At 37.5% G+C, this 12,442-nt stretch overlaps 1 protein-coding gene across 5 annotated transcripts in view; it reads left to right on the top strand.

The window, feature by feature from the left end:
* Positions 1–12,442, top strand: part of LOC103715987 (protein SWEETIE) — a 61,828-nt gene that overhangs the window by 33,141 nt on the left and 16,245 nt on the right. For all 5 annotated transcript variants that reach the window (XM_026808064.2, XM_008803802.3, XM_039129481.1 and 2 more), the window contains 6 exons: positions 2,392–2,548; positions 5,677–5,826; positions 6,065–6,114; positions 6,305–6,404; positions 6,495–6,551; positions 9,956–10,023. In XM_026808064.2, the coding sequence (XP_026663865.1) occupies positions 2,392–2,548; positions 5,677–5,826; positions 6,065–6,114; positions 6,305–6,404; positions 6,495–6,551; positions 9,956–10,023 (582 nt within the window). The remainder of the gene's footprint in view (positions 1–2,391; positions 2,549–5,676; positions 5,827–6,064; positions 6,115–6,304; positions 6,405–6,494; positions 6,552–9,955; positions 10,024–12,442) is intronic.

Here is a 12,442-nt window from a genome sequence, read left to right as displayed (position 1 = left end):
TTAGGCATCGGAGGGTCTTCTGTTGGAAACTCTCCGGCAAGCATCTTCTTGCAGGCTGTCCTCGGGGGTGACCAGCGCCCGACACCTTGGCTAGCTGCTCAGCTCGTCTCTAGCCGACTTTAGGGTCGTCTGAGCTGCGCTCCAACCTTGGTCCGGATCTAGCGGCAACAATATGAAGCCGAGCTATTTGAGCTTGGCTTGTTCGGTTTGATTATGATTTGTGATGGGAACATGAATTTGTGATCAAATTTCATGGTTGAGAAAGGTTGTTTGTGAACAACTCAATGTTAGAGGTGCAAATGGGTCGCGTCAGGTCAGGTCATGAGTGACTCCGATCCAACCCGATTTCTTGTTTGGGTCCTAATTTTGGACCCAGACTCGACTCGGGTCGGATTGGATCCACCGCTATAATTTTGACCCAATGGATCATTCTGGTCGGGTCGGGTCCATGTATAACCCGGACCTAACCTAAAAAAATTGTGTCCGGTTCGGATCCGGGTTGGGTCAACCCATCCATGGCTTCAGTACTTGTGTTTACACCCTCATGGGCTACAACCCGCAGGCCCAAATAATTTTAGAGATTCGGGTCAGATTGGGTCGTACGATTGAAAATCCAAAATTATCTAAATTTTAAATGGGTCGGAGCGAATCGGATCGTATCGAGTTGGGTTGGGTCGGGTCTGAATTCATTAAACCCAGACCCGACCCCAAAATGGAACGAGTCCAATTTTAGGACCCGACCTGGCCCTACGGGTCCTCCAAAATGGGTCGGGTTGACCCGACCCATTTACAGCCTTACTCAATGTTGCCTAGCCTACAATATCACTTTTTGTCCACTTTTTCCCTTGGATTTGCTGCTCTGGGTTTCCCATCCTCCCGCACCTTAGATCCAGCACGAACTCAAATTATGTGAATGTTTATTTCAGTTGGATGTAGATATCTTGTTGGCAGTTATGAAGGGTCTAAACTCTATGAGATAAATCTTTTAAGATCTATGCTCACCAGGTTCAGTTGTAATCTCTTGATCCAACTATGTGCCTCGAGGTTTGAAAACTCGTTTTTGGTTGAGCTTGCCGAGTTCTGGTTTTGGCAGTTCTGAGTTTCGCAGTTTTGACGAGAGAAATTAGGAAATAAATAAATAAAATAAAAATGGCGAAAAATAAAGCCAGTAAAGCAGTAAATCATGAGCCATGTCTCCTGTCCAGGTCATCTTGTTTTGTCATCTTCTTTATGGGATGGAACTTTAGTATGTCTCTAGGCTTAGTCAAGTTCATCCTTTCCTTAAAAATACTTGGCTACTTTCTTCAAAATGTATTTGGAGACTATGCCGAGAGAAAAATCCTTATTTCATTAAGACCTAACCGAAGAAGGGTCCCTTTTCTACAAGAAACTCGGCTAATAAGCCTTCCTTTCTTAATTACTTACTTTACCATCCTTAATAACAGAGGGTTCAATTGCTTGCCAAAACAAAGCCCTTAAGTAGCTGTAACATTCCTTTCTTCCTTTACGATTGTTAATGAAAGAAGCCTCAATTCCTTGACAGTACAAAGCCCTTTAGCAATTACGACATCAGACTTCTCCAAAACATGGGTCAATTATCTCACAAGACTTGATCCACTAACCTCCTGCATCATTAGAAATTCAAAGTACCATATATCAAAAATTCTGTATTGATGTTAGCTTGGCTGTGAATCCCAGTATGTCAGTTGTTTTCTTTTGAGGGTGAAGGTTTCAGAATCACCAAGATTGATTCTTGAGTTCACCGGTCCGCAGATCCTCAAACATAGTGTAAACTCAGTATGGTCTCTTGGCTCTAACAGCTGAGCTCTCCAACTTTGCGCAATCAAATAATGCAAAGTTGCTTGTCACCTTCGACCAAGGACTGGATTATAGGGTTCCAGACAACGGAAAAGATTTTGCTATATGACTCAAAATATTGAAGGTGTTGTCCCATTATGCACAAGGGATACTTACCATTGGCAAAACCGGCTCTTTCAATTCATACCTTTGGCATGGTAATTGTTAAATCAAAGGCCATCGAGTTTGCATTGTTGCTTGGGCTTGTTTGCACTTATGATTTCACTTACTCTAAATGTCTGCGTTTAAGTACACAATTTACTTTTCCCCCCAATAATCCCTTTTACTTCATTAGGGGCTTATGCTTCTTTGAACATAAATGACATAAATGGCAGCAAACCAAGAAAAGGTGCTGGTAATAGAGATGATCTGGACCTTGTGTTCTTTGTATATCTTAACCTCTTTTGCTAGACTAGAACTTTCCAAAGAACTTGCCAACAAGCCATACCCAAGAATTTTCTGGTGTTATTATGACCACTTATTCCATAATTCTGTGCGGAGTTAAGATAATTATTTGTCATGTTTGGTATTCAGTGCGGGAGGAATGGCATTGTCTGCTCTAGTGCCGTCAACCGTGAGCTCACTTTCTTCATTAGCTAAGAGTCCAAATGCTAGTCTACAATTGTGGGCTCTGCATGCTCTTCTATTGACCATCGAAGCTGCTGGTTTATCATATGTCTCCCAAGTTCAGGTATGTTGTTGTTTGTGACAGTTAATATTTCATTAGAATGTTGTGCTTTTCCAAATATATGGTTTTACACAAGGTACGCCGTACTAGCCCAAACCAGGCGGTATGGGGTGTACCGTATCATATTGGTTCGGTACCGGTATCCGGTATGGGTGGTGTACCGAGTATTGGTACACCAAAAATATTTCGTACCGTACTGACACTGTTTTAGTGTGGCATCGGTACGGGGTCCGATACCGAGATAGCGAACTTTAGTTCACATAATAAAAGAATTCTTCCGTTTTTGTCTTAAAGATTCTATCTTTTGCTCCTTCATGAGTTCTTTGTAAATGTTGATTTTTTCTTAAAACTTTTCCATCAGAAATACTCAGAAAGTTCGAGCGAATCTAGAGAAGCTGGAAGTAACTATTATGTGTTATTTCATGATTTATTAACTTAATTATATGGCAGCATATGGACTAGGCTAGAATAGAAATATGTCTTCATACCTTCTAGACAAAACCTAGAATGCTTAAATATGTAAAGAAAAGATTTAATTAAGAAAAAGCTTTATAACTTCTGCAGGTTTATTATCAAATGAATGTTACAATTGTTATTTACATTTGACATTCAAGTTGAAATTACACATTGATAATGGTAGGTTTGAAAGCTCAATTGTTAATGCAGAAATGCCGAGCAGGCATAATCTGTGTATGTTTTCTACATAAGTTTACATGATCATCCCCTCTAATTGAAGAAAGCATGGTTACAACTTACAAATACTGCAACATGTTCGAACATATCCAAATGAGTACTTCAAATTCATATGATAGTTTCTAACTTATCCTTGATAGGATTCCAGTAAACTGTTTATAAGTTATATTGATCCAAAAGCTATGAAAGTCATAAGGTAGCGTTATATTTTTTCTTGTGAGGAAATTTCTTAAATGGCATGAGGAATTGATGCTATGTGTGAACAAATAATAAAATGCTTTCATATTGCATGCTGCAGCATGTACTTTCTTCTGAGGCTGCAAAAATAAGTACCCTCTTTCCCTTGTCCTTGAGGATTTCCTGTTCTTCAGCAATTATATTTGTATCATATTGTACTACTCTCTAGAATATGTTGTTGGATACACTAAATTACTTTCATACAGTCGTACATGTACATCTTAGACATGATTTAATGAGCTATAAACTCTTCATATCAAATTGTAATTTCACATATTTATGTCTAATAATCGTAATCCCTTGTCTCATTGGACAAAAAACTAGCTGAGACAGCTTCATTAGTACGAACTACCCAAAACTTGCCAAGTAAGAGTTCTTTATGTTTCTTGTCAATTATCATAGTAACTGAGTATTTTTGTGTAGAATAATTAGAATCATCATTGAAATAAGCTCTTTTTTTTTTTGCTTTGCCGTGCTAGTCAACTTTTTTAGACAGCAAACTTCACTTCTTTTGATTGCCAAGTTCTTTTATATCATCTTTTTGCCAAAAAAGTAAATTATAAATTTTATTTTTGAAACACTGGGTGCTGGACACCAATGACTTGGGTTCGAATCCTACCCTCCTTGGCTCTCCCTGTTTTGAAACGCCTTGAAACGACACAGTACGGACCATACCATGCCGAGCCGGTCGCCAGCCACTATGCCTTTGGTACTAGTTCGGTGAACCTTGATCTTGAAAAAGCTTACTTTTCTCTTAATTTTGCTGGAGCTTATCGCTGAACTGCTTGTACTTTTCTGAAACATACAAGGTTCAGGTTTAATCTGAGAACACTTCTCAAAGGTGGAATTTTCATCCATGAATAACCTAATACTTTTTTTTAACTCAAAATAGTGGCTCAAACTTGGGCAAAACATGCAAATGAAAATGGAACTGAAATCTTTTGCTTTTGGCTTGAACTGGCCAAAACTCCCAAAATACCAAGACTGATACAATTTAGGATCTGTTTTGGACTAAATTGAAATGGTTAAAAACTAAACTTATGTAGATAGTACTTCTTTTAGATCGTTAACGAAAATGTAGCTTATGGTTTGCCAGATTGGGCCGAACTGCCTGGTTCACCCTGTACCAAACTAAATCGGTGCAGAACTAGCACAGTTTGGCACTGTTTTCCGAAAAATAGCGTGTGAATTGCTCGGTTCTCACTGTTTGAACTGATTGGGCCTCCCTTCATTTAATATCTCAAAAGGCTTGATTCAGGGTCTATTGAATTAGGGTGAACCGAGCCAGGGTGTACCGCCCAGTTCACCCTGTATCAAACCAGTAGGCCGACCGGCACGGTCCCGGTACCAGCTAACCTTGATGTAGTATTTTTCGGCATTCTTGGTTTCTGAAGAGAAGTTGATGTTCTCAGGAGAGTCTGAACATCTGTTCATTTTGTAGCAGTTGGTAGGAGCTCCATATCTGTAAATCTCTATCTGCAGAGACTCCAGTCAAGAGCTTTTTCAAGTATCGTTATGTGTTGCTAGATATGTTATTTCTCACTAGTGTTCATTGTTTTGGTCTAAAATTAAAATCTGGAGAATATCTCATTTCACCTTTTCACAATTAAAAAAAATGCTTAACTATTTCTCACGATAAATTGATGATCTGGGACAGACTCAATCTTGTGTGTTCTTTCCCTTAAAATATTGTTCTCTATATAGATTCCAGTCAAAGTGTCTGTTTGGATATTCTTATAGGATTGGACTGAATATCATGTAGGGATTGGGCCCGTTGGCCCATCTAGCTTGCATTTTCTAAGAGTTTGTCCAAACTCATCCCAGATCCTAGCTTTTGGGCTGCAAGAAGAAAAAAAAGACCCATGAAAATCTTTATTTTTTTCTATCCACTGGATTTGGGCTGGGTGGTGTTTGGTTGATGTAGGGCCATGCTTAAATGGACGACATAATCCGCGAATCTAACATGATTTTCAGCCAATCTTGTAGGAATATCCTAGCAAGCCCTAAAGATTTTCGAAGGCTTCCTAGCTTTTTCTGCTTTACCTTATGTCTTACTAGTTTTAGAACTAATTGTATTCTATTAGCCATGGAGCATGCTGCGCATGCGTCATGATCCATTTGTATGTTTGCATGATTAGTAAGCACACGTCTTGGTTTGTTTTTTCTTCTTATTTTTCCTATTTTTTTCCTCTGTTATGTAGGCAACACTTTTCCTTGCTATAGACATTCTTTTGTCAGAAGAGAATGGATTGGTTGATCTTAGGCAGGAGATAGGGCGACTTATCAATGCTATAGTTGCTGTTCTTGGGCCAGAGCTAGCCCCTGGGAGTACCTTCTTTTCTCGTTGCAAGGTTTGATTTTGTTTGAGATAGTGCCATCTTTTTCTTTTTTTTCTGTGTGTGTGTGTGTGTGTGTGTTTTTTTTTCCGGTGGTGGTGGGGGGGGGGGGGGGGGGGGGGGGTCCTGTTCTCTCTTGCAGCAATTGCATCTAGAGATTCTAGACTGAAGTGGTCTAGGCTACGAAACTCTTCATTTTTGCAGTTTATAATACATTATTAGTTTATTTTGTACTGACGCATTTTCCATGCAGGCAGTTATTGCGGAAATAAGCTCTTGCCAAGAGATATCAACCCTTCTTGAGTACGTTACTATCTAAAAAAGTCTGTTAGATTTCTTTTAAATCTGCTTTGACAGAAGGGATGGGTTGGGTACTCGAGAGCTTTCTTGTTTCCTTTTTTATACATTATTCACTGCAGACTTAGTTTTGATTGATGGTTCATATTTTGAGAATTCATCTATAACTGCAGAATATGCTATTATAATGTTACAGGTCCGTTAGGTTCACGCAGCAACTTGTTCTTTTTGCTCCACAAGCTGTTTCTGTGCATTCTCATGTTCAAAGTCTTCTTCCAACCCTCTCCTCACGGCAGGTGCTGCTGAATGAAAATGCTGAAATGATTTCAGTAGTTATGCTTATTTCCATTTTAACTTTGGGACATGCTAATTCCTCTTTGCAACAGCCAAGCCTTAGGTCTCTTGCTGTATCTACGCTGCATCATCTAATTGAAAAGGACCCGGTAAGACATTCTTAGATATTTGCATAACTTTTTGTTGCGCCTTCTACTTTTTGCTACCAAGTTGTTCACTGTTTACATTGTAAGGTTTATAATGCGACATTAAACTGATGTCATTAGCATTCAGTTTTCAGTTGTCACTGTCAATAGTTTTACGTGAGACTGGAGCTTGTCATGATCCAGACAAAATCAGCCTCTCTGTTTTTTCTGTTTAAGTGCTGCTTAATTCTGTCCTAAGGTAATGACTTACCAAGGGACTAGCACCATTCCAACACTTTAGCACCCATATAAAAAGGAGGATACAAAATTCTATAAGCATTTGCTTACACACTCTAGAGATTCTCAAAGATAATGCTGAACTTTTTCCTCGGTAATAGAATATTATGAAAAACTTGAGGTTTTGATTAACCATCCCAGAATCTACTGAAGACATATGTGGTCCTTTGAGACAGGGCAAACTCAATGGATCCTCCCCGATAAACACTATTGAATTTCATTAACATTACTGAAAACACATGTACTTCATTATAAATGTCATGGCTGCCACTTCTAGAACAGGGTTCAGTAAGTGACACTTGAATAGGAAGGGAAGATAAATGTAGGAAATAACTTTAAATACAATGGAAAATGGTCATCTAACTATTGAGGATAGCTTGAAAGAATACATAGTAATTTAAAGGACATTTATTAAATAACCAACTGGCTATGATTAGGTTGTGGTCGAAACATTATTTGATAAGGGTCAGTAGTGGTTGCTATTTATTTTTTGGTGTTGTGTGTTTATTGCATATTTTGCTAAGGAAGTCAAATGCAATATGCTTACCAGATATGTATTGGAAAAAACTGAGTTCCTTGGTATGAATAACTGTGATATCAGCAATCCCAGTCACAATTCTGCAGTAGGGAAGAATAAAAAAAGGAACTAAGAGTATTTGAATCTAAGAAGTATCTCCTGAAGTACATAGTATGTCTCTTGCCAGCATTCAGGTTCTGACATGGTTCCCAGTAGTGACAGTACAATGTAGCAGGGTGCAATATGATAGGTTAAACTTTAATGACCAACCTATTCCATCATTTTTGGCTCAAGATAAGGCTTGCTAAGTTCAATTAAAGTGTTGTTTTACTTGCCACTGGCTTTGAAAGAGGAACGATCCCAAATAGATAAAACTTATTTGTCATTTATGTTTACTTATTTGTGTTTCTCAAAATGCATTGAAGTTGCCATCATTCTGTAAGTTTCCCAGGTCATAACATGAACTACTGGTAATTTTGTTGCATTCTCTTTATACTAAGAATAGTAGTTATGCAACAAATTATCTTGATTAACACGTTGAGTATTTACTTTAAACCCAAGATGCTAAGATAAGAAATAACAAGACGATAAGATAAGAAATACAGTTTGTCATTGTATAGCATAAGGGCCATTCGAGAGCTCTCATCTCAGCTGATGAACTAAAACACATTTTATTGTTTTGAACAATTGACAGTTTCACTGTCATAAAAAGCCCTGGCATCTTTACATGGAATTAAAAGAACTTGCATGTGAAGCGAGAGATTCATATGACTCAATTCTTTAGAGCAACCATCAAGAATTTAGTTTCCATGGGACCAGGAACTTTATTGAAATAAAAAACCAACTCACTTGTAATTTATTCTTTGAAGAGACTTAAACAATCAGCAGCATTCTAGTTCTACTTAGTGGCTAATGTCTTGACTTAAAATGAGGAAAAAATGTAAACTCATTGTTGAGTGACTTATCATTAAATTTCAACTTTGGATTGTGTTGCAATTTTTCTTTGGCTGATAATATGTGACTTAGGGACGAACATATCTCTTCACCGAACCTTGTGAGAATTCTGCTATATTGCCTCTTTCCAAATCTGTAAAAATCATGAAGAGTTGCTGAGCTTAAAGCTTGGAAAATAAGATAGTTCACCTTACCCACCAGTTTGACTTCTAGGTTTTGTCCTTGGCCTGCCTTCCCATGGTTGTCTTGGCCAACAATTCATGCTCAACGAGGATTGATGTCATGTTGACAACCAATATTGGAGATCTGCTTCATCCTTCCACTTGTAATTAGGTACTAATCTCTTTGCTATGGCCCCTCCCGCTGTGGTTCAATGAGTAACGATATGCCATCACTGTTTTCTCTCTTCTGTGAGTTGCTTAAGCTTCATATTTCCTGAACAGAGGTGCCATATTGATCTGAATAGGGAGAACAATTGCCTGAAAATTGTGAGAGCTAACTCACTAAGGGACTCTGACAGCACTTAAAAGAAGATATATGGCGTATTCTTTAAGTATTTTAAACCTAAAAAAGGGAGTAGAAACTCAAAAGACTGCCAAAGGACGTCCGTGGAACTTGTCTCAATAAGGCTTGGAGAATTCAGTTGTACGGTACATTGTCATTATTGGGAAACCGGTAAGCTATTTGAGATATAGTCGATGGTCCGGCAAATTTCTTCTATTGATCGTCAGATATCTTTTAGTGCATGCCACTCTACGATTTTGTTCCAATCATAGCACTTAAAAACCATTTGATAGGATATTATTTGAAGTTTTGAAGGCTAAGGGTTATTTTGTTTTGATGATTTTATAACATTTGATCGGTTAAAGCATATCTCAAACCTTTTGGCTATTTTCAGTATGATAACATCCATTGGCTGTACCTAGAAAATCTAAACAAGCCAAAGTCAACTGGGGGTGGCTCAAGCTCAGGTTGTGTTGTGAGCTTAGCTCATTTGCTTTTGAGCTGAGCTCAAGTTGCTCATGAATGTTATTTAGGGCATGCTAGGAGAACTTAAGGTCCATATAGACTTTGTACATTTTACTTTGAGCTAATTATTATTGGTAAAATCTCAATCTTATAGTTGAAATACATCCATTTCCCTGGAAATTATGTTAATTTTAATAAATAGATATAAGTTTTTACTACAAATAATAACTAAAATAATTTAGTACCTGTCTATATTAATGATTTACTTATTAATATTTTAACTTTGTTCAAGCTGATTAGTTCTTGTTCTATTTGAGAAAGCCGAACTCGAGCCACTCTTGAACCAAACATGAGGCGCTCGTGAACAGCTTGCTCATTTGACAATCTTTGTTTTACTAAATGGATATGAGCTCATTGGGCGCAAAGTGCCATATCTGTAACCAAAGGATTACTTGAAAAGAAAAATAAAAAGAAAAAGAAAAAAGAAAAGTGTTATTGCAACCTTACTTCATTTGGTACCAAGATAATTGAACCTTGTTCCTCGCTAATGCTAGTTTCTATGTTCTTTTTAAATAAATAATGATCGTATAGATAGTATGCAATACTTTGTGCTTTTCTTTTAGACGTGTTACATCTATAAAATTTGTTGCACTTGTCCTTAAAATCATCTGGTGTTGCATTGTTTTGACAGCTTGCGATGATTGATGAAAATATTGAAGAAAATTTGTTCAGCATGCTTGATGAGGAAACTGACTCTGAGTATGTTACTCTCTAGCACTCTATCTCTGAGATATGTCTCATGAATAACTATGGAGCTAAGTTGTTTTGATAAGTGCATTCCTACTGCCTGACTAGTTTGCGGAGATTCTTGACTGCCTACACACCTAATGACTTAGATGGTCCAAATCTAAAAAAGGCAGAAGAAACTATAAAAGGTCAACACCCTCATACATGCACCACCCAATGATACATACAAATACCCAAATAAACAATTCTAGGATAATTGGAACTAAAATTAATCAAATTCAAGGAATGGCTTCATCCTTAAGTAATAGCAGAAGCAAATTTTAAAAGTCAACAGAAGTTACAGTGGGTTGAGAAAACAAAAAAAGTTTTAAAAGAGGAAAAACAAGAGAGTACAGAGGGGAAAACTGAATACAAAGAAAAAATCAGAGAAAGAGACAAAAAACAAAGAGGTAAAAAAATATTAAGAGGGGAAGAAAATTTGAGAATAGGAAGAAATGGAAGAAATGGAATGATTTTTTTAAAAAGAGGAAGGGGAAGAAGAGAAGCCATAAGAGAATGAAATGGAATGATTGGGGAAGAAGAAGAATACGAGAAGCGAAGTGGAAGATAGAAGAAGGGGTAGAAGAGGAAGGGAGAAGAGGACATATGAAGACCAAAATGGCTGCCAGCCTGCTATCAGAGGCCTTCTAGAATGGTACATGGCTGTTGGTGGGCTGCCAGAGGGGTGGGGGTCATAGTCGGAAGATTGGCAGTGGTGAGGAAATGAGGGAGGGGAAGGTTTTGGGCTGGGTGAGAGGGTGGATGAGGTTAGGGATTGAAAGTTAACTGATAATGTATGTTATTTTTCACTTGCAATTTTTAAAATAGTTAATTTCAGTCACACCTGTGAAAATAAGATAAAGGTTCACAGTATGCTTATTTAGTAAAATAGTGGCTAGTTGGGTATCGCCCAGGCAGATTGTCCCTCCCCTAAGCACCTAGGTGGACAGCATAGGCACCTAGTTAGTGATTTTAGCAATACTGTGCTTTGTAGATGATATAATGTTTTATACCTATTTGCCTACTAGATCTGTGATTTTGACATCACTAGATCAAAGCTGACATATTAGCCTACTAAACTCCACAATTTTCAAGTGTGACAGAAATCTGTTAAACAAGTATATCATTTTATTAAAAATTAACACGTGCACATGCAGGTATAAAAATGTAAATCCCTAATCCTGATTTATGAAGTTGTTATGAACATTATTTAGTATATATTGTTAATCATATGAACATGAATAAGTTCTTGAGTCTCCTTACACTACTTGTATTTTATTGAGAAAATAAAAGGTTAGGACTTGACTGTATGCATACATGTGTTAGTCTTGACTCTTGAGTAGTATGTAAATGGCCTTACTGCTGGCAATTGAGCAAGCCGTTCGTAAGCTAGCTTGAGTTCGCTTACTCAGTTAAGAAATGAGCCAAGCTAGAGCTAGGCTTAGCTGGCTCAAGCGCTACTCAAATTATCTCAAAATACTAATATAGATTACATATTTTAATTATTATCTATTAGATAATTACAACGAATTTTTTGTACACTTATTTATTATAAATCAGTATATATTATGTAGAATAGAATGTTTTCCATCTATAAGATTAAATATAATCAGGATTTACTCTAAACTACATTAATGAAAGCCTCTGATGATCAATTTAAACTCTTATGTATCTTAAAAAATGCTGTTCCTGAACAGCGCAATCTTGGCTCAAAATTAAAAAAGCTAGCTCGAGCTCAGCTCGATTATAAAATGGGCTGAGCTAGACCTGGCCTGTCTTGGCTCATGTTTGGTTTGTTTCTACCCTTGAATGAGCTGGACTTGGGCTGAACTGATGTAAGTGCATGCCATGGTCTGACTTGTGAATATTGGTTCCATGTATAAATCTAATTTTTAATGTTTGAGTCTAGGTCCTGGTCTTTGTCTGTAATTAGAATTTGACGCCTGAGTCGAAGTTTGAGTCCAAGTGCCCCTGCACTTGAATCACCCGGACTTCTAAGAAACCTTGATAACAGGAAACTTTCACTAGGATGCCCCATGTGCTTCGAAATCTTTTAAGAAACTTGCTTGCAACTTCTTTCTAAGTCCTTTTTTTCTATTTTTCTTTTTGAGAGAATAAGGGATCCACATTCTCATATTTGCACTGGAATCTGTTCCCACATCCCCTCCTGCTTCAGACAACCAAGGTCCAGGTGATTAGGCTATATCCATAATGCATGTCGGGCTTTTGTTTGGGCTTTTCAATGCGGATTCTGGTCTCTTGACAGTTGCAACAATATGAAACAGAAGAGGAGTATATTTGTAAAAGATCACTATATATCAACCTGTATAGTGGTTTTACATTATCTACATTTCTGTTCATAATTACTTGAGAATTGAGATTCTATGGAGTT

This window comes from Phoenix dactylifera, chromosome 1, assembly GCF_009389715.1.
Source record: "Phoenix dactylifera cultivar Barhee BC4 chromosome 1, palm_55x_up_171113_PBpolish2nd_filt_p, whole genome shotgun sequence".
Classification (NCBI taxonomy): Eukaryota; Viridiplantae; Streptophyta; class Magnoliopsida; order Arecales; family Arecaceae; genus Phoenix; species Phoenix dactylifera.
The sequence above is the reverse complement of the archived record's forward strand: the minus strand, read 5'-3'. Positions and strand labels throughout refer to the sequence as shown.